The sequence below is a fragment of the Chaetodon trifascialis genome, chromosome 23 (assembly GCF_039877785.1).
Source record: "Chaetodon trifascialis isolate fChaTrf1 chromosome 23, fChaTrf1.hap1, whole genome shotgun sequence".
NCBI classification, from domain to species: domain Eukaryota; kingdom Metazoa; phylum Chordata; class Actinopteri; order Chaetodontiformes; family Chaetodontidae; genus Chaetodon; species Chaetodon trifascialis.
The window spans coordinates 17,550,688-17,571,704 of record NC_092078.1 but is presented as its reverse complement, the minus strand read 5'-3'; the positions used below and the strand labels follow the sequence as shown (position 1 = coordinate 17,571,704).

Genomic DNA, 21,017 nt, shown 5'->3' with positions numbered 1-21,017 from the left:
CAGGTAGCCTGGCTTTGTGTCATCTTTGGGTCATCTGCATAACAATGCAGGCAAGGTACAGCATATAGCAGTTCTTGATCATAGCATGGGAACAAGATGGGAGTCCAAGCCAGGATGGCCTGCATATTATCACTGGTACAGATTTTACCCACGTCACATTATCAGCCTGAAAGCTATAAATGTTGACTGTAATAAATTACATACCTCAAAAAAGGCTGAAATATCTTTAAGTTGATTTTCATTGTGCACTACAGGAATCCTGAACCAGTAGCTGCTTGTAAGGTGGCAAATCAATCTAAAAACATATGCTGTGCTGTGGAATGTAATTAGTGATAATGTGTATATGCAGGTTATAGTTAAATGTAGCTTCCCCCACCTGTTCAGTGACACCCCAACGTGAGATGGATATCAGAGATGCAGCCCGTCTCACCAGTTGCCTCCCCAGCTCTCTCTCCAGGCGAGCCAGCATGCCAAGGTAAAGGCCCTCCAGGCTAGATGGAAGGCTGAGGCTGGCCTGGGAGGAGTGGGAGGTCCAGAGCATGCTCTCAGAGTAGGCTGCTTCCAGGTACAGAGGACAGGGACAGGACAGACAGGCCTGGACCAGCAGCTGCCACTGCTGCTCTTGCAGACACCGCTGGTCAGTCCACAGCTTGCTCTCTAATGCGTCTGTGATGTCACCTGGACTGAGTGGAGGGAGGGACAGGACTATGGGATGGGCTGACTGTGAGAGAGAGAGAAAAGTCTGTGTAATCTATACTGTAAATCACATATTTATTTATGAGTATTTAATAGTGCTGCAAGTATCATTTTAATAAGCAATATGTAAAAAATGTGTATGTGGACATTTCTAATTAGCTGGTTCAGCTGCCTCCCCCACATCCATCACTAACAAGAGCACAGAAAGCTCACAGAAAGGAATCTGCAAATACTGAAGTCAGTGGTGTAGTGCAGTGTATATGCAGGTATACGGCGTATACCCATTTTTCGGTCAGCCTTGCGTATATCCACTTACAAATCCCCTCTGACCATTTAGTAGTGTGCTGCAATTATTTTTTCCTAGAATAGCAAAGACATGACCCACCTTACTCTGCCTCTGATTGGCTACTACTCATTGTTGCCTTGGTTGGTTGGTTCAGTAAGAATATCAACATATCCAATCACAGCAGAGTAGGGCGGGTCATATGTTGCCAATGCCATCCTAGGAAAATAAATGTGGTGTGTGGTTTACCTGCTTGCTCTGTTGGATAACAAATTCATCCATCCATTTTCTATGCCGCTTATCCCTTTCGGGGTCGCGGGGGGGCCGGAGCCTATCTCGGCTGTCAACGGGCGAGAGGCGGGGTACACCCTGGACCGGTCGCCAGTCGATCGCAGGGCACATACACACAACCATTCACACTCACTCCCGCATGCACGGGAAGAACATGCAAACTTCACACAGAAAGGCCCGACCCGGGAATCGAACCTGCGACCTTCTTGCTGTGAGGCAAGTAATGACAGAATGAATTTGTCCCGAGGCCTTTCTGTGTGGAGTTTGCATGTTCTCCCCGTGTTCACCTGGGGTGTCCTCCACAAAAACCCCCACTAAAGACATGCAAGAAGATCACCACCTGATCGAATGGTGACAACAAGGAACTGGTCCCCGGGTGCCACTGATGGCAGCCCACCACTCCTGGTCTGCCGTGGAGGAAGGACTGACCAGGATGGGTCAAACGCGGAGGAATAATTTCACCAAAAAGCATGACGTGCATCTTGTGTGTGCTGTTGTGTTCACTGATGCATGGCATGTTGTGTGGTGATTAATAAAGCATGGATCTTAAATCTCTTTTGAGTGTGCCTTATCTGTGTGTTTTTTGTTGTTTCACCTCTCGTGTTTAAAATAAATTGTATTCGTTGTTATATCTTTGTCTCTGTTCAGCATCTTTGGGTCCAAACAAATTACTCAGGCAAAAAGCCTAACAGAGTAATGATCCTTACTCCCCGAAGTCAAGCAGCAGAAATGACAATGTGCAAATACTACTGCCACATTTTTGGGTGAACTAAATATGCAAAAGTAGTTTTACATGTCAGTGTTAATAACAAAGAGCATTTATCCTTTGCTGGATGGGTCGCTTTCAAAAACAAAAACAAAAACAAAAACAAAAACAAAAACAAAAACAAAAAACAATTAAGAATGCTTCTTCAGGCACCACTGCACTTCAGCCTTGCGTAAGAATGGCTTGTCCTTGGTTTCTCACTGCCCAATTCCAAAGCAAACTAACTGTTCATCCATAGCTTCATGACATGACCAGAGACTTAAATAGAGCAGTGTGAAGAGCGATAATCCTTTTGCTGCAGCACACAGAGAGACATTAGACAATGTGCTATCTTCACCAGCTACAAGCCAGGGGTGGATCATGCATTTGGTTGTGTGCCTGTGTGTGTATCTGTCTGTAGCTAATCTTGCATACTACTGAACTTACTGTATGTAAGGACCTCTCATGGTTGTTGTGAATGACAGGATTTGACTTTTGGACTGCTTTGTTTTGTACCATCCTTGCTGCCGACTCCTCTCTCCTCTTGACCAGCCAGTGGGGCCGCGATTGATTAACAACTGCCTGAGTTTGTAATCTTGTTTCCACTCGGGACAATATAGCAAAATCACAGCATCTCTGACTATAGCATAAGTTTTAATATTGTTGCGATCCTACAGACCTGTTCTAGTCCTAGTAGTTCTTTTTCCTGTTCCCCAGTATTATTGTTGCCTGTCTGTTCTCCTCTGTCTGTCTAACTGGGTGTTCACCTACACCCAGCCAGCTCCGCCCCCTCAGGTGCACACCTGACACGCATGATCCTGATTAAGGCACAGAATAAAAGGGGAGAGCTCTCTCCTACCTGTGCTGAATTGTCCTGAATCCCTGGTGGTGTCTTTGTTTGTGTTTTGTAAGTACTATGCTCTGCTTTCTCCTCTCCTTGTGAGTTGCTAATGCTAACTGTCTTGCTTCAAACCTGCTTTGTCTGAGCTTCCTTAGTTTCTCCCCACTCCTTTTAAGTGCGCCTTTTGTTTATTTCTGTATCCACTGCGTATAAGTGCACTTTGTGTTTCACCCGTTGTGTTTAAAATAAATTGTGTTTTTTTTTATATCTCAGTCTCTGGTCTGCATCTTTGGGTCCAAAACAAATTCTCAAGCATTAGCCTAACAAATACAGGACTCTACACAGGAACAATGGCTCCAAACCTGGTAACCTCGATGTAAAGACCAGACACTGGGAAGCTAAGCATAGTAACCACAGCTAGCCACAGATTTTCATTTGTACATTTCTGTTTGTGTACAGATACAGATGTCCCAATGTTTCCTGTAAGCTTAGCCATAAGTTCAATTTTACACTGCCTTCACGTATGGTCATTCAGAACACCTTTGCCTTTTGACCTTTCACATACTATTCCTTTCCTTTGACCTACTGCTATTATTCTGTGCACATGCCTGAAACTCACATTTGATTGTGTATATATATATTAATACATAAACTAATGTGCATTTCCTATTTGTTCTGTTTTTATGTTTCTTTGCTATATCATCCTTCCTGTTGCCAAAGTGAAATCTAAAATTTCATCTACTTCAGTTCAGCTCTACTAACCTGCAGAGTGTGAGAGCAGGGGGAGTCAGTGGTTGCAGATAAGATGAGATGGACATTTGGAGGTAGCGGGGTTGAGATCCAGGAGAGGTCTGCACCATGTTCGTCTGACAGTTCATCTAACCCATCCAGCAGGACCACTAGGGGCCTCTCTGCTTCGACCAGGCCCAACAAAGAGTGGAACTCACTTATCAGCTGAGGAAGGCCCTGGAAGAGCCAAATAACCTTTAGGACATAGAATCTACATGTATACCTTCCAAAATCTTGTTCAGTGTGGTAAAATATGATGAAGCCGTGTTTATTAGAGATGGGCCAGCACCTCTGACAGCTGTGTGTGAGGACAATAGGTTACAGCCAGCTGGACACAAAGACTCTGCAGGATGAGACGAATATTCCTGCTCTCACCAGTGAAGCCAATGAAGTGCACCAACGTCTTCACAGCTCTGAACCAATGAGGCATAAAAAAAGGAATGGTTCAATCAATCATACTCGGATGATTCATTTATTTGATTTTGTTTGCACTTGAATGTATATTATCTATATCTGTCAATTTTTGGTTTTAGATGTCTGTCTGCAAATCCATATATTGAAGACTACAGACCAAAATACTTTGCTGATACCATGAGATCTGCTCAACTAGCATCTCACCCAGGCAGCCAAGAGGGTGCTAGCTGTGCTACTGCAGCGATGGTGGTGCTCTTTCCCCAGCCTGGTGGTCCTAACAGGAGGATGGGTCTGGTTCTTGACTGCCCCACTGCCTTCTGCACATCATCTAAGAATGTGTGCCTCAAAGTGCAGCCCTTCCACCTGAGGAACAGAGGCAAATCTCAGTGTGCCACTTTCTGGTGTGACCAGGCCTTAACATTCTTTGTTAAAGTACTTTACAATAACATTGAATATTCATGAATAAATAAGCAACAGTCAAAGTTTTCAAAGAAACATCTTTTGCCATAATTTATTAAGACTGACTTCAATCTAGTGGGGAGAGCACAAACAAAAACAGAAAGACAGATTATGGTGTGCTAATGTATCACTCATAGTAAGAAACTGACTGAAAAATGTTTTGAGGAGCTTGAAAATAACCTCACTTTTAAAACCACTATGTGAAGAATTGGAAGCGAAACAATGACACCTTCCAAAATATTGTCTAAGAGTATGGTGGATATTCAGCTGTACAGACCGGTAGTGGACAAGAAAGGCAATGACCTACTCACAGATGGACTCCATAGCTGACATGACGCTGTATCTCCTCCTGTATCTGCACTCTGACAGCTTCTCTCCTCACAGTGTCGAACGGGCCCTCAGTTTTGGTGACCTTCATTGCTCTGGAAAAGAAAAAGCACATAATGTATATGTAGTTGACCAATACAGTACAGAGACATTCAGTAGTTTAGAAAAAGTTTATGTGTTGTACTTGTTGAGGGAGTTGATAACAGTCCGTTGAAAGTGGGAGGAGATTTGCTCAGTGTAGAACTGGTGTGACCGATGGTGTTTGGGACTCAAGCCTTTCTGTCCCCATCCCACATTACGCTCATAGATGTTGGTGTGACGCAGCTTCATGATGTAGACATAAGACATAAGAAATGAAAGACAAAGAACCAAATCTATAAAGTGACCAAAAAATCCATCTGGGGAAAACTGCATCGCTACCAGAATCTTGCAGGCTAGATACCCATTAGTGTCCCCACGTCATTTTGATGGGGCTTAAGCCTTGACGGGTTGCCCAAGTGGCAACCTCCCACTGAATGAAGCCAACGTTTTATCAAAGTATCAAGAGATAATTGATAAGATAGATGTTAAGTTACACATTATTGCACATAGGGAATATTGTTATTACACAGTTTATTATTCACTGATATTGCACATGAGTGAGTTTATCAGTTTTGGTATGTGTGGTCTGTGGGGAGCAGTGTTGATTGTAAAGTGTAACAGCAGCAGGAAGGAAGGACCATGTCACTCAAACAGCTCAGCAAAAGTTTGTGCAAGTATCTCACCGAAATCAGAGGAGGCTCATTCGTACATCTGTCAAAGCCACGTGGATTTTACTTACCACACATAGGGAAAATCAATATGCCAATAATAATAATAAATAATAGTAATAATGTATAAGTGATGTGTACATATCCTTCAAGTAATACATAAATAAAGTGCTTTGGTGTTTTTACATGGATGTTCAAAGTGTTCTGATTCTGACCACCTAACTGTAGTCACTTCATGCACAAACTAGTTAACCTCATCCGTGTTGCTCTGATATTTTAAAGAAAGTGGTTGTCTAGTGGTGAGTTTAGGATTCACTGTGTGTCCTTGTTTAAATGTAAGGGGCATGTGGACAGTTTTTCTGAAAAAAAGCATGACTAAATGTGATATCAGCTGGAGTTTATAGCAACAGCAACCATATGTTTGCTTGCCCTTATAGTGAAAATACCTTTTCATGGAGCCGGCTCATAAACTGCTCATGTGCTGCATTGAGTATTGGATCAAGCTGAGTTCGTCCCCTCAGGAGGTCGATGTACTGAGCGACGTGTTCATTCTTCAGGTTGTGGTAAAGATCTGGGATCAGTCTCTTATAGCAATGGCAGTGCTCCTCCGGCGGAGCCTCATCAACAGACTGCAGACCTGTCTCTACTTCCCAGTCAAGAACTTAGCATAGAAAAAGAGATAAAGATAATGCTGACCACTGTTATTTGTCACAATAGTCATTATCATGCAATTGAAAAGTTTCATGTAAGTCTGCTGAAACCCATAAATCTGATTGAAGACCTGATTTGTATCTACTATTTAAAGGTCTTACCCATAATCCATCTATGTTGGATTTAACTGATTTAACTGCTCCTGTGAAAACCAACCCAACACCACAGTGGAGTGGTTTCTGTGGTCAGAAGGATTAAGGAGAAACCTCCATTATATAACAGTGTATGTTTCCATCTCCACCTGTTCTGAGTAACACTGATGCCTCCTCTTGCCCAAGTGCCTCAACCGCGGTACGTTGTAGTATTCCCCAAAGTCTGAGGCTGATAGCGCTCCAGTCCTTCCTGGCCTGCCTCCTGTGCTCCTTGTTCATGCTCAACACGTCAGGATGGTGAGAGCTGTGAACGTGACCATGACACAATGAATGGGGTTGTTAAATCTATGTTCATGTTCATCAGATCAGATCCATGTTATAAGACTGAACATCTACAGTCATGCTAGTGCCTCTGTGAGGGCGTACTTTGGCACAGCAGTGCTATGAGCTAAAGGCTAATCAGCACGCTAACATACTCACAATGACAATAACAGCTATAGTGTTTACCACTGTCACCATCTTAGTTGACATTGGTATTAAACATGAAGTACAGCTGAGGTTGATGGGAATATCACTGATTTTGAAGGTATTTATTCATGAGTCAGAGTATTGGACATTCTGAAATTTTGTCCTGCTGGAGGTGCATGATGAAAGTTCAGGGGATCATCAAATTTATTACAGGTTTGTCTGTGGGGAACAGGAATGTCTGGACCAAGTTTCATTGCAATCCATTCAATAGCTCTCGACACATTTTGGTCTGAGACAAAATGGTGGTGCTGATTAAAAAGAGATCAATAAAGTTATTAACATGCATCCTCTAGGGCCAGAGAATGTCTCAAAGTTTCTGGCTGATTTAATAGCTGTTGAGATTCAGCATGGACCATAAACTAACTGACATTGCAATTATTTTATAGAAATTAGAAAAAAAAAATATTACAGAGTACAATGTCACACCATAAACTGTCATCAGCAAGTTTGTTTTCACCTGATGGGCAGTAAGCGGTAGACAGGAGGGAGACAATTCTCATCCAGCTTGTAGTACATCTGGAGTAATGTTAGGTCTTTGTCCAAATCCCCACAGCTCCTTCCACCCACAGGGCTGAGTCTGGCCTCCTCTCCTTCTGAAAATGAGTCCACGGAGGTCTGGCTCAGCAGTCCAGAGTTTGTGGCCTGATCTGCGAAACTCAGATAATTTCTGTAAATGGGATCCTGGATGAAACTGCCAGAGCTGCTGTCTGAACTGATGCTGGACTGGGAGCCTGAGGCAGGAAAGTCCACCACGGGTTTGTTCCTGGATATCTGCTGTCGGTCTCTCTCCACCGCGCTAACTATGGCCTCAAAGGCTTCTCTGGTGATGGTAGAGGGAAGGCTCTGGACCTCATACTTCTGTCCTACAAACACCTGACCAACAGAACAGAGACTCATACATGAATTCATCATCTGAATACAAAGATGCTCTTTGTTAAAAATCTGCACTATTATATTCTGTATAATAATACTACAGGGTGAAATCTTACAATGAAGTTGGGACCCTGGCTTTTCTGACATTGCCGGAGAGTCTCCACATGTAGCTCGACAGTGTCGTGGCGTTCAGAAACAGGTGTTCCAACGCCCCAGCGAAGGTCAACCATCCTGAAGTCATAGCCCCTCTGCTTACAGTGCAGATACAGCCTGGGATAAACGTTCTCCATGAGCGCACTTCTCTCTGCAACTGTGTCTGAGTAACACACACACACACACACACACACACACACACACACACACACACACACACACACACACACACACACACACACACACACACACACACATGTAGAAAACAACTGTTACATGTTTTGGTTGTGGGGAGTATGTTCAGAACTATTAGCACTCGAGAAGTGATGATAGGCAGGTTTTGTTACCGTTAGACACAACCAGGCAAGCTGTAACCCCCTTTTTCTAGCCTTCATGTTAAGCTAAGCTAACTGCCTGCTGGATCCAGCTTCATATTTATTATGCAGTCATGAGAGAGAGATCAGTCTTCTCATCCAACTCCACACCACAAATAAGGAGTAAGGAATAAGTATTCCATTGATTTCACATGAAAACTGACTTCAAACAGTGAGTGATCTCAAAATATGCTTTTGACAAACCCTTGACAGTTATTCAGAAAAAGGTATCTTTAATGAAATAAACCTGTCAGATTTGTTCATTCTTACCTTTGTATCCACCACATATGTAGACCATGAATCTCTTCTCCTCAATGAGAGATGGAGGCGCCTCCTTTCTTTGAACTTCATCCGTCTTTGTACCGCACAAGTTTGCCTCTGGGATTATCACCACATCATCTCTGTTTGAACAAACAGAGAGATGAGTCCTGCTGTCTGTCTGTCTCTCCTCCTTGATACAATATTTGTCCTTTCCCTTTCTTTCTTCTCCATCTTCGTCTTCTCTAACAAGTCCGTCCATGGTCTTTGGTAGCTTTGGTGAGTCCTCAGCTGATCTCCCATATCCATGCTGGTCTCGAAAGGCCTTGGCAGCCTTAACCTGTTAAAAAAACATTAGGTCTGTATGATGAGAGCTTGGCAGGTAATTTGAGTTGAGCACTACTCTGTACTCTGACAAATTACAAAGAACCTCCCTCAGGCTTACAGCTTCATGTTTTCTATTATATTTTCACTCAGACTCATTGCAAGTCCGTAAAGGACGGACCTTGCAAAAATGGTCCTGTTGTAGTACGTCAGTTATTCTGTCTTCGAAGTGAAGATCACTTTGGATTTGGCCTTTTTGCTGTGGCTGTAGTTGATAATGAAGACAAACAGCATAAATCAGCTGCTAAACTGGGTTTAGGGATTGTTTTTGTCGAGAATGAATGAACAAAGACCAAAAAATACATCTGCAGACAGGTAGTGCTTCAGTGTTGGGTTTTGGCCAGAAGCCCTTACTCTGAGGTGATTTGAAATATTGCACTCCTCCTTCAGTTTAGGCTCATACTCCTTCCTGTTTGTCCTCTGCAAAATAAGAGCACCAGAGAAGCACAGTGTGTCTATGTTAAGGCCTGATAACTGTTTTACTAAAGCTTCTAAACAATAGCTTTTTCACTCTGCAAATAAAATGATTCTCCAGTGATTCAGTATTGAACGTTTTGAAAGTCTGGCCGTCTGCTGGGTCGCTAACTGAATCAATAAACCTTCATTCTGAGGGAGTAGTGTACTTAAGGATCTCCATGATTTGATGAGGAATAAATCTTTTGTACTCTGTGTCGACAGTTCTGTCTACATTGTCCTTGCTAGTTGGGCTCTGGTGAGAGCAGCACACAATGCTAAATGGGGAATAGCGATGTGCAATCTCAGTGCCAGCACTGAACAGGCTGTGATAAAAGAGACATGAACTTGCCTGATCAAGTCCACCGCTCTCATACCCAACAGAGCCATAACACACTCCAGATTTGTTGCAGAACACATCAATTCTCTGGTCGCTGAAAGGTCCTCAGTGGGTGTAACACTTTGTGTGTCTGATTTTGTCAAAATGTGGAAGTTACCTTTCCCATAACATTCGAGCTCTCACAGAGACTTCAGGAAGGCATGGGTCATCCCATTCCCACTTTCCAGACTGGTTTGAGGTGAATGGGATGATGAAACCAAGTGGATCATACTAATCTGGCCAGTATCCTATACTCATTGCAAAGGTTAAGTACTCAGTAGGTCAATGCAACAGCCAGTGTCCCTCTCCATGCGTCAGTGCAGTCTTGGCTAAGCCACAGTCTGGTGCACTCTGATTGAGGTTTTGAAAGATGATGGACCACTAAGGGGAGGTTAATGGTTCATTGTTGGATCTCAGAAGCACCAGAAGCCAGCGATGCTCACAGACAGGCTGGACTGCACCTCAGTGGGTCATCTCTACAAAGAGTTGTCCACATGGAAGGACAGTTGGACCGAAGTCATTCTGACGCACTTGGTCGTCCCTCACATGTCACTGAAGGACTTATGTGACACAACAAGAGCTGCATGTGCTACCAAATGGAATTTAAGCTGCTTCCCCCCAAAGCCCTCGAAGCACTTGCATCACGTTGTCTGGAAATACAGCGTTTTCTCTTGCATTTGTTTTCAGAGTGATAGATTGTATTTTAGACTTTTCACTGTTTCCGTATTTGCAGCATAGTTGATTTTAATGTATTTGTTTTGGCTTTTGCAGCACGGTTTTTCATTTGCGGCACATTTCCATTGTTCTTCTTTTGGATTTTCTGAGGCTCTGTCGACCCCCGCACCACTGCGACGTGGTGAAAAACAGAAAAGGTAACTGCCAGCTTTATTTAGTGCATAAAGGGCAGATGAGCATTACCTTGGGAACATCACTGTCATTCACTTGACATGGAGCTAAAATTAAAATCAAATTGCGTTAAATGTTTGCTGAATGAGTTAGTGTATGTTTATACACCATAAGAAATGATAAATCATGTTTTTGAAGGACTAGATGTGGACCATGACCTCATTAAATGAAACATTTTTTTAATGGAGCAAGGCAAGATAATCACAGCCTGAATCCACAAAGAACTCTGAACTTCACTACCTAACTTTAGTCCTGAAAGGGAATTAACATAAATACGTTTTCAAATTAATTAACATACATCATTGACATTTACCTTCGCAGACAGTGCAGAATGGTATGTCTTCAGGTGTCTTTTTAAATTGGTTGTATTCTTAGTGCTCATAACACATCCATGACATTCACAGTGTGGGACAAATTAAACCATTCAGTAAATAAGATGCATGGAGGCAATAAGAATTTGCACTTGCACTTCAAATCAATAATTGCTTTGAGATACTGTGAGCTAATTTAGATTGTCTGCCCGAACAGAAGCAATTATTTGTCTCAGCTTTATTGGTCAGGGCACAATGATCAGAGATCTCCCCATCATTTTTGTTGTCAATATTTTTTTTTATTATTATTGTTGCCTGAGAGCTAAGCCTCGTCACATATCCACAATCTGGCAACTTGTTGATCTCATGAATATAAATGGCTCCTTGCTCAGGATTTTTTAACAGCTTCCTTTCAGTGGCTGGAAGGACTGATTCCTTTTGAGCCTGCAGTTTAGGTGCATTCATTCATCTTCATTAACCTCCTCTCTTATTGTTTGGCTTTCAGGACAAGCAAGTGCCTCCTTGTCCTTGTCCTTGTCCTCCAAATACCTGGGTGGTTTTTGAGAATGTGTTGGCTCCATCTCACCATCCAGAGAGCAGAGAGAGGCAGGTGGAGGATGGTTAGAATGGGAGGGGATTTCCCACAGTGGGGATGCCCTTTTTTAAAAAAAAAAATAAAAAAATTACAGTCATGATGCATGATTATCATGACTGTGAGTATCATGACCACTGGAGTAATTGGATTCATGGTGCAGGTATGATGAATGTCAAATGTTACAACAATCCATCCAATAGTTGTTGAGATATTTTAGTGCGCACCAAACTGGTGGATGGATGCTCATTCGCTCTCTCTCTCTCTTCAAAGTAGTTTCCTACAATCACACAGCTCCTACCTAACAATACCTGTAATGTACATAGATCACCTGACACAGTGAAGTTGGGCCATTGTTTATAGGTGGAAATGTTACAGCCTCTTTGTACTCCTGCAACACAGAGAGTGTACAATATCTCATCATTACCATGTAGACTGAAATTCAGCTTTTCTACATGATCTATGATACAAATTACAACATAATGATATATATATATATTTGCATCCAGTATTCCCCCAACAATAAATAAGCAATGAAATATAACAATCATCCATTTTTACCAGTATTGGCTCACTAGAAACTTTTTTCACTCATCCAGGTGTTGTATAGTCATATATTCTGCACTTTCTTCAGATTGCTTTTAGCTGCAGTGTTGCAGTTTATTACTTATAAAAGCCTCAGTGAAATGAAGTATGTAGTTTTCAAGCAAAGAGCCAGAATGAATTATTGTTGACAATTCAAACTCTATCATTTGTGGTAAAAAACACTTACTTTCGTCTTCTTTCTGGGAAAAAGCTCGTCTCTGTAATAGGTCCACATTCTGTCACCTTCGGCCGCTTTGACAGACATCCATCTGTCAAGTAAGAAAGAAAGTGCCCAACTTCCTGTCGTACATTTCAAAATAAGACGTCTAAAAGGGATAATTTAGAGACCGTCTAACAAGTATTTTCCCCCATATATATGCTCATGCCAAATGAAATAGGCGTCATTACTTTAGTTTACAGTGTTACAGTTTACAGTGTTTGTCTGTTGAGTATGTGCACAAATAAGTAGACATTTAGATTTGGTTAGCACAGATATGCTGATGATATATGCAAGTAGAGAAACAGGTAGGTTTACACTGTAGACAACATCAGATGTTCTCCTACACGTGTTGTCTGTTCAACTGGTGCATTCAGCTAACACAGCCTTTCATGCTGACTTCACACTAATTTTACATGTAATCTGCTTTTCTCATCTGAACCAGGAGAGTAGTTAATTAGTTCAAATTTCCTTCGTGCTGAAAAAATACTGAAAACTGTTCTTCACATTTTATTTATTCACTCACCCTTTGGTTGTACTTTCTGTAAAATTCTATATACACATTTGTTCCAATAACAGTCAAAATTTATAATGGAGTCTGTGAAGAAATAATACCCCACTCTGTTGAACATAGTGTTACCTGTAAAAATTACATCTTCTGGGTAAAATCCTTGTAAAACATGTATAAAATTCTAATAAATGTAGAATTTCAACTACTCATACCTCATTAAACTTTCAAATATTACTGTGGCGCTGACCTCTGTGTTAATATACACCAAACTACTTAGGCACTACTTGCCAATTACCCAATTGTTCTATTTTGAAGGCAAAAATCAGTCAACAACGCCTGTACAATTTTGGTACTTCACACTTTAAGCCCAGTGGCAAGAAATATAGACCATACTGCGGCTGGAAAACAGTCACCGCCTGTAAATTCAATATAAGTGCTGGTGAATTATGTTATACGATTAAGTGCTTGACTTTGAAGACAGCTGTTGTCAATCTTTGTTAGCCAAAGTTCATACACAAAACTGTTACTGGAATTTATCAAAGCAGTGGTTAAAAGAAATCATTAGACAAGCCGTACACCAAATATGGTTTTATTTATATATAAAAACTCTGAGGTTTTCAATTCATAGGGAGCAGGAAACGTCAAAATAAGAAAATGGGGACAGGAGTAACATTTTGTGTTCTTAAAAATTTCTCTGCCTTCACAAAGTAACAGGATAGCCTACAGTCACAGCAGGATGCTACCTCACACTTTGACGCATCCATTTTGAACTGCACTCCAACATTTATGGCTCAAGTGCGTGGCAGCTGGGCTTATCTGACAGCCTGGAAACATGGCAGTGACAGCAAATACTTCAAGCACACTCCACCCTGACCAACATCTGAGCGCTGTGTGACAAACAAAACCCGACGCTGTGGTCCTCTTCACCTGGCTGCATCCCACAGACACAGAAAACACAGCAAGGGCTTTTACAAAGCAGCTCAAAGTCTCGGTTTAGCTACAAGTGTGTGTGTGCATCTAAAAGTCCACCATTATCGAGCCAGCTTTGGTTCTCAGGGTGGAAGCGGCCATGCTGAGTGTTAAACATTGAAGATGAAGGATGTGAAGGCATCCAGACAGGAGTGGCAGCAGCATCGACAGGCTGCAGCGACTTCACTGCACTTCTGTGTACAAAGCAGCACCAGATCTCCGCCTGCAGGCCTAATCATCGTCCTTTCCTCCCGTTTTGCTCAGCTGCAACAGAAACACAGAGGAAAACAGTGAGACGTGGCAGCGTGTGAAGGGTTTTAAATGGGTTTTAATGTTGGCGCCTTTTCACTTACATGCTGGAGGATTGGGACGTGGGGATGGCGAGAAAGAAAAGGAACACGGAAAGGTTGATGAAATGTCACTTCAGGCTGATTAAGTGCATCATTTTGAGAAGAAAAGATAAAATGCACCTACTTTAATAACGTCAACCCAGTTCCATCCTCTTGGCAGTTCCCCTTTGTTATCTGAAAGCAGAAATCACTGTGACGTGTGCTTGTTACACCTGTCTTTAAAATACAGGCTGTCAGCTTCAAACTGCTGAGACCTCAGAATCCTGCAACACTGCTAGAAGAGGTCCTACAGGCTGAGTGAAGGATCAGGCTGGATGTAAGTTAATCCACTTTATCTAAGCCACTTTATTTGGAGGTAAACCTAAAAGTGAAATGACCTAAAATGCTGCTGATAAAAAATGTATTTGTAGCTGATTGGCTGAATCACACACAGACCGTCTGACTCACGTACCTGTTCTGCTGATGATCCTCCTCTTCTGAGCTTTCGTCAGCTGCTCCTTCCTCTCCTTCTTCTTGGCCGTCGAGGTGGTCGTGGTCACCTCACTACTGGACGTCATCGTCTGCAACAAGAAGAAATAATCACCTGTGTGTATGTTCAAACCTGATGACCCCGGCTATTAATTCAACAATCGTTTAAACATTAAGTGATCAGGCTTTTCGAATTTTGGCAGAAGATATTCCACATGTAACTGTAGAAAATCTACATAAAAGTGAAAATCCTGCAGTACTTCTTCTTTGCTGTGAATATTACAATAAGACACAGGACTTGAGTCAGAGTAGTGAAATATGCTGACCACAGCAGTGACTACAGGCTTGTGGTTCTCCATGAGGGCCTCCTGGTTCTCCTTGGCCCACTCAAACAGAGTGTACATCATTGCAGTGCCCAGGTTAGCCTCCACCTGCTCATCCAGCTTTGACAGGATCTGCTGCTTTGTCTCTGCAGAGCTGTTATTAAATGAACAGAAAGGAAAGAAACAACATGGCCATCAGGAAACATTAATACTCTACATATTCTAATCTCCTACAACCACATAAGCGTGGAGTGTCAACAGATAATGGCATTGACACTCCTTAAAGCTACATCTGTTAATGGTCATGCAGTCATACGGGTTAGAGGCCTGCAAAAGCCACAAAGAGTTGTCATCCTCTCACATACCATCAGTGCTTCCAATGTAAGCTAATGCATGTTTTAAGAAGGATATTTCAATACAGCACCAGGCTCACAACTTACATTCTGTTGTTGAAAAAGGCATCAAGGGAGATTTGTGGCGCCGTCTCAGGGTATGTCTCTGGCCATGTGGCGTCCAGGATGAATGCTTTGGTGTCCTCGAGGTCTCCTATCTGTTGTGTAACATTAAAATACAGTAGAGGGCGAGACCATGTGTTACTGAGTGAATCCTCACAGTTTGTCAAAGGCCAGAAAGTACAAGCGAAAAAGCATCTAGACCTGATTTGATCTGATGTGTATCCTGTTGATAGTACTCACCCTAAACTGAAAAGACACTGGACTAATTTCCTTGAAACACTCATCCCCTTCATAGATGGAGCGAAGAGCCTCCAACTCCATCTGTGAGTGAAGAAGAGAAGGAGTGACGGTTTGTTAGTGAAACAGCTTCAGGAATATGGTAATTTCAACCGGACAAAGGTATGCAAAATAGAACCAGGACTAATGGCCTGTCACAAGATAATGTTGACTTATTTTTCAAATCGGCATCCATGTAAACCTCTAAACAGTAATGGACTTCCACCAAATTCAGCTTTTGACTTAAGAGAGCTAGTGTCTACCGTTTGGCCATTAACGTTAACGTTACTGTATATGACTTCGGTAAAACACCATTATTGACTGATATATGACGTTAATGCTGCTGTTTGATGGATAACACACACACCGAATATCTTCGAGCACATTTTGTCATCGGAAATGGTCTTGACTTGTGGTTTAGGTGGAACGCACTCTTCCTAATAATCAAACCCCATAATTTGGCAGACTTTTGAATAGAGTGTGGCGTGACATTTTCTGCGTTATGAAAGGCTCTTATCAAGGCTGCTTAACAACAGCTAGACAGACACTGGACTCTCTGGTCTGACTGTTTTAGCTTCACGTAGGTATTTGCACACTGAATATAAGCTGCCAAGTCAAGCTTTTGCTGTGTAGTTTACAGAAAAGCTGTGAAATGAGCTCGTCAACACTCACTAACATATTAGTAGTCACGCTACTGTCAAGTGATTAGCATTTAACCGCTAACAGCAGCTAGCCGACTACTGCACCATCATCCATTCATACCTCTTGATCCTCGTTCGCTGTCATGATTTTCCTTCAGTCTCTGTGTGACACACTCTGTGTAAACTTTCAAATGTATAAAGATTCCAGAGTCAACAACCCATTTCTATCGTTAAAACTTTACTATGTAATATTCTCCCAACTTCCCCAGCTGGTACCACTGAGAGTGCCACCATGATAATTCACGCATGCGCAGTTGGACACTCCACGTGAACTTTGAACCACATCATTAGTTGAGGCAGTTTCTATTTATTTATATTAAATTATATATATAAAAAAACCCTGTCTCTTAGCAGTAATATAGTTTTTACTTAAACGTGGCTGCAAATATCTAATTTAAATAAACAAGTAACATGAATCACGTATTCAGGAGGCCGACAAAAATATCTCAATTAGAATTGGCTTTATAGACCAAGTGTGTGTACATATACGCAAGGATTTTGACTTTCTGTCAATTTTCAGGAAGATACAAAAACACATACAGCAAAAAAAAAACAAAACAAAAAACAAAACAAAACAAGGACAACACAGCTGAACATAAACATTCACGTATAATGTACATGTGAATATGTGAAAAAAAAAAAAAATCTTGTCATGCTCTGTATAATGGCATTATATGAATTGAACGTGTAATGTCTGTATTTAATTTACCTGGCCCACAAAGATAATAAGATTAAGATTCTCTGTCCAGGCGTTTGCTAGTTTCTTAGAAATTCTAAATCCAGTGGTTCAGCTTCAGATACATTGGACTTCAGATATATATATATATATATATATATATATATATATATATATATATATATATATATATATATATATATATATATATATATATATATATATATATATATATTACAGCGAAATCTCAGTTCATCATGCCCTGACGACTAAAGACGAGACGAAAAGTTGTCTCTGTTCAGGAGGACAACCTGGTTGTGTTTTCATTTTTAACCAATCACTTCTGCAAGCGCAAGTCAAATTCTCTCACAGCTCCATCTCACTGGATGTTTTTTCCACCTGCTTGGTCCATGCCAGGTGCATGCCAGGTGCATGCCAGGTGCATGCCAGGTGCATGCCAGGTGCATGCCAGGTGCATGCCAGGTGCATGCCAGGTGCATGCCAGGTGCATGCCAGGTGCATGCCAGGTGCATGCCAGGTGCCCGCTGATAGATAACAGCAAGACAAGGTAACGTTCACATGTCGTCTAAGCTAGCTAGCTTAAAGCCAAAAGAGCCTATTTTAGCTGCTGCTGGCCGCTCAAAAGTCAGTGCCTCATCTTCACCAGCATGTCAGGTGGGAGGGAAGAGGAGAGACGACCCCTCCAGTCAATGAGTAGGAATATTAGTTGGACCAAATCATTTGACAGTATTCCTCCAGGTCGTATGCAAATGAAGACGGGGGTGTGCCATGTCTGCAGGGTCTGCTTCTCTTTTACTGTACTTCCAGTCACAGTGCCATGTATGCAGAAAATAAATAGATGACCTGTGAGGAAACAGAATTGTTTTATTGCACTTTATCGAGCACAATTTAGGCATCCATTTTTAAATACTAAAGACTAAAGAAGACTAAAACATTTGACTAAAATTAAACAAAAACTGGATTCCACGGACTAAATCTTGATGAAAACAAAATCAAAGACTAAAATGTGACTTAAACCAAGTACAGTTTTCAGTTAAGCGACTAAGACTAAAACTAATTTTAAAATGATTTTCAATAAGCCACTAAGACTAAAACAAAATTTAAAAGTCAAAATTAACACTGACTTGATATGTTCACCTGTTCACCTTTACATACATTTATACTAGAGTCAATTGATTAAAATATTTAATCGCGATTAATCTCATGAATGTCATAGTTTTCACACATTTTTATCTATTCTAAATGTCCCATTAATTATCATTTTAATACTCTTGTCAACATGGAAAAGTGGATAGGCTTGCTTTGTGCAAATGTTTTTTATTGGAAAAAAAAACAACAACGTGTAGTGTTATATTTCACACTAACATTCTCACTTTGAGCAGTCACTCACATTTGAAGCAAAATCTCACACAATTTAACACTGTCAATAAACAGATGACACAAAAATATATATTACAAAAAAGCCCCTTCAACAACCCTTTCTAAGGGATCAAAACAGGGTGATACAAGATAAAGTTACAAAGTGCACATCATTGCAAACTAGGACTCAGGCTATAGTGCACTGAAACCATGGCTTAAACTTTCCTTTCTTAAGTTTTCTTTGAACATACAAGCGGTCAGACTATGATGCTCTTCTGTTTATTCACCAGAGGCTTATCAACACAGCCTCTTATTTCTCTCCAGAAACAATGAACATTACTTGGCTATGACTGCAGTAAGCTTGTTCTTAGTTGCGGTATCCATATGATTCTGTCGAAAGCCATCCATTGTTGTCTGGTTTTGACAAGGAGGCGGTGGAGAATTTGCATTAGCCATGTGTTTAGCCATCAAGTGGTATTTCAGACTGGATGTGCTACGGCAATAACTCAGTTCACACCAACAATACACACAGATAACTTTGGTCTTGTCAGTCGACCCATCTGGCAACTTTTTCAAACTAAACTTTCCATTCAGAATCTATTTTGGCGTTTAGCACTTGACATCCACACATAGGCGTGCCTATTGTTTTGGTTCCAGTTTACAATTGGATCCTGTAGTTTTTCTAACGTTACTAGCAGTGGCCACAGCTCAGAAAAAATGTTCAAAAAAGTTCACTAGGTCACAAAGAGCGTTAATCTTGCAATAAAAAAAAATGACGCTGTTCAAATTGATTTGCCTTAACACGTTAATAACGCGATATTTTTGACAGCACTAATTTATACACATACTGTCTTCCCAACTTAAATATTATAAATATTGTATCATCACTTTGTTGTCCTTGTTTTAGCTGGATGCCTTTTTCTGCCTCCCTGTGAATTGTTCTGGGAACTGTGTGAACAGACCACCAGAAAAAAACCAAATACATTTCCTGTGTGTGTACTCATACTCAGCCGGTAAAGCTGCTCCTTATGTTGTGTGATACTTCCACTTGAAACACACTGGTTTGAAAGTCTTGCTGAGTGTCAAGAAAAAAATGGAAACTTGGTGTCTGTGTATGTCACTCCTATACAAACTGCCCTGAGACTGTATTGCTCAGTATGACTCAGTATTATCACAGCATCAGTTTGTCTGCCCAAGTGTTTTCCTAGAATATGTATGTGGGTTTCTATGCCTAACTGGCAACATTGCACTCAACAGTCAGCTTTTTCAGTAAGGGCATCTCATACATGGAACAGTTTGCCAACATCTATCAGAAACAATGACACATATCATTCATTCAAAATGGAGTTAAAATCGTGGTTAAAAGACAATCAAGTGTGTGACCATACTCTGCGACCTGCTCATATAACTTGAAGCGTGCTTTATTTGTTCAATGTTTTATGTATTTATTGTCTTTATTATGTATTTTATGTGTGCTTATGAAGTGTACAGTATTGTTGTCCTTGTTTTAATGTATTCTTAAGTCCTGTAGTTGCCATCACACCTGCCCAGGGACTGCGGTTTAAAATTAGCCAGGATGGCTAAACTGGCACATTTACAGAAATGTTTATTAATGTGCATTGTCCCTGTAATTTTAAACCAAATAAATAAAATAAATAAACCATGGGAGGCGCATTGACCTATAAAAGGGGTGATCCCCACCTGCTAGTTCTCTCTGTCTCTGCTTCGTTTGTGTTGGTATAACCCCACTTAATCCCCCTTTTTTTTTTCCTCTTTTAGTTGCTGAGGTCCGGTGGTGGTGCTGGTGATCTGGTGGCGGGATCCCCCCTTTCGTGTGCTGTGCTCCTCTGGGTTTGGGGTTTCCTCACAGAGTGTATACGTGTGTGACTGTCATGAGTGTCTGGGTGCTTATAGTTTTGGTTGGGTTTTCCCCACACCAATCAGTAGCCCCTACACCCTGGTAAGCCTCAGCCTTAATTCAGTTCCCCTCTTTCTTTGGCCCTGTGTGCATGGTGTTTTATTGTTGTTTTTAAATTGCATGTTTGTAATGATGCATATGTTCCTCTTTTAAAGTGGAATCATGTCTCATCTGCCTTGAGTAAGCCTTACCCGTGTGCCTTAATGGTGGCTTAGGTTTAAACATACTTCCTGGGGTGAAATTCCCCAGGCGGTGTTGTTGGCAACAATTCAGTCAGTGCAAGTTGCAACTAAATTTACAAAAACTTCCTATACCGACCGACTCCCCTCACATCGCCACATGTAGCAGAGAGTACTGTAGGGTATTTAGTAGTATATGATTGGGCAAACATAGAGCAGGTGGTAGTTTGCTCTCATCAAAGTTTTTCTAAGATGTACCACAATATGCTATAACACTACATGGAAACATTGTGTGTTAGCATCCAAACCACTCTGACAAAGACAACTGGTACAATAGTCACATGAAGTTACAGTAAGTCTGCTTAATTCAAGCCACAGTGTGAGAGTGAATTAGTTTTGAT

The 21,017-nt window shown here is 41.3% G+C and overlaps 2 protein-coding genes across 3 annotated transcripts in view; both read right to left on the bottom strand.

Annotated features, from left to right (window-relative positions):
- Positions 1-9,151, bottom strand: part of LOC139351156 (uncharacterized) — a 29,060-nt gene extending 19,909 nt beyond the window's left edge. Inside the window, exons 1-12 of the mRNA XM_070992891.1 lie at positions 9,089-9,151; positions 8,596-8,923; positions 7,915-8,114; positions 7,383-7,798; positions 6,547-6,701; positions 6,041-6,255; positions 5,030-5,169; positions 4,830-4,940; positions 4,264-4,422; positions 3,935-4,058; positions 3,619-3,822; positions 377-721 (exon numbers count right to left, since the gene is read on the bottom strand). Coding sequence (XP_070848992.1) covers positions 377-721; positions 3,619-3,822; positions 3,935-4,058; positions 4,264-4,422; positions 4,830-4,940; positions 5,030-5,169; positions 6,041-6,255; positions 6,547-6,701; positions 7,383-7,798; positions 7,915-8,114; positions 8,596-8,845 — 2,319 coding nt within the window. The 5' untranslated portion in view covers positions 8,846-8,923; positions 9,089-9,151. The remainder of the gene's footprint in view (positions 1-376; positions 722-3,618; positions 3,823-3,934; positions 4,059-4,263; positions 4,423-4,829; positions 4,941-5,029; positions 5,170-6,040; positions 6,256-6,546; positions 6,702-7,382; positions 7,799-7,914; positions 8,115-8,595; positions 8,924-9,088) is intronic.
- Positions 9,152-13,494: 4,343 nt separating this feature from the next.
- On the bottom strand, positions 13,495-16,723 carry rwdd (RWD domain containing 4). Of its 2 annotated transcripts, XR_011603578.1 has the most exons (7): positions 16,525-16,723; positions 15,727-15,807; positions 15,472-15,581; positions 15,035-15,185; positions 14,692-14,800; positions 14,244-14,414; positions 13,495-14,154 (listed from the first exon to the last, which is right to left on the bottom strand). XR_011603578.1 is itself a non-coding variant. In XM_070993292.1 (6 exons), exons 1-6 carry the CDS (start codon positions 16,546-16,548, stop codon positions 14,332-14,334), a joined length of 558 nt encoding a protein of 185 aa, XP_070849393.1. In that variant the 5' UTR covers positions 16,549-16,719; the 3' UTR covers positions 14,212-14,331. The 2 variants fall into 2 exon arrangements, 1 of the variants encoding a protein (XP_070849393.1); XM_070993292.1 differs by lacking the exon at positions 13,495-14,154 and having other exon boundaries at positions 14,212-14,414; positions 16,525-16,719.
- Between the last annotated feature and the right edge of the window lie 4,294 nt (positions 16,724-21,017).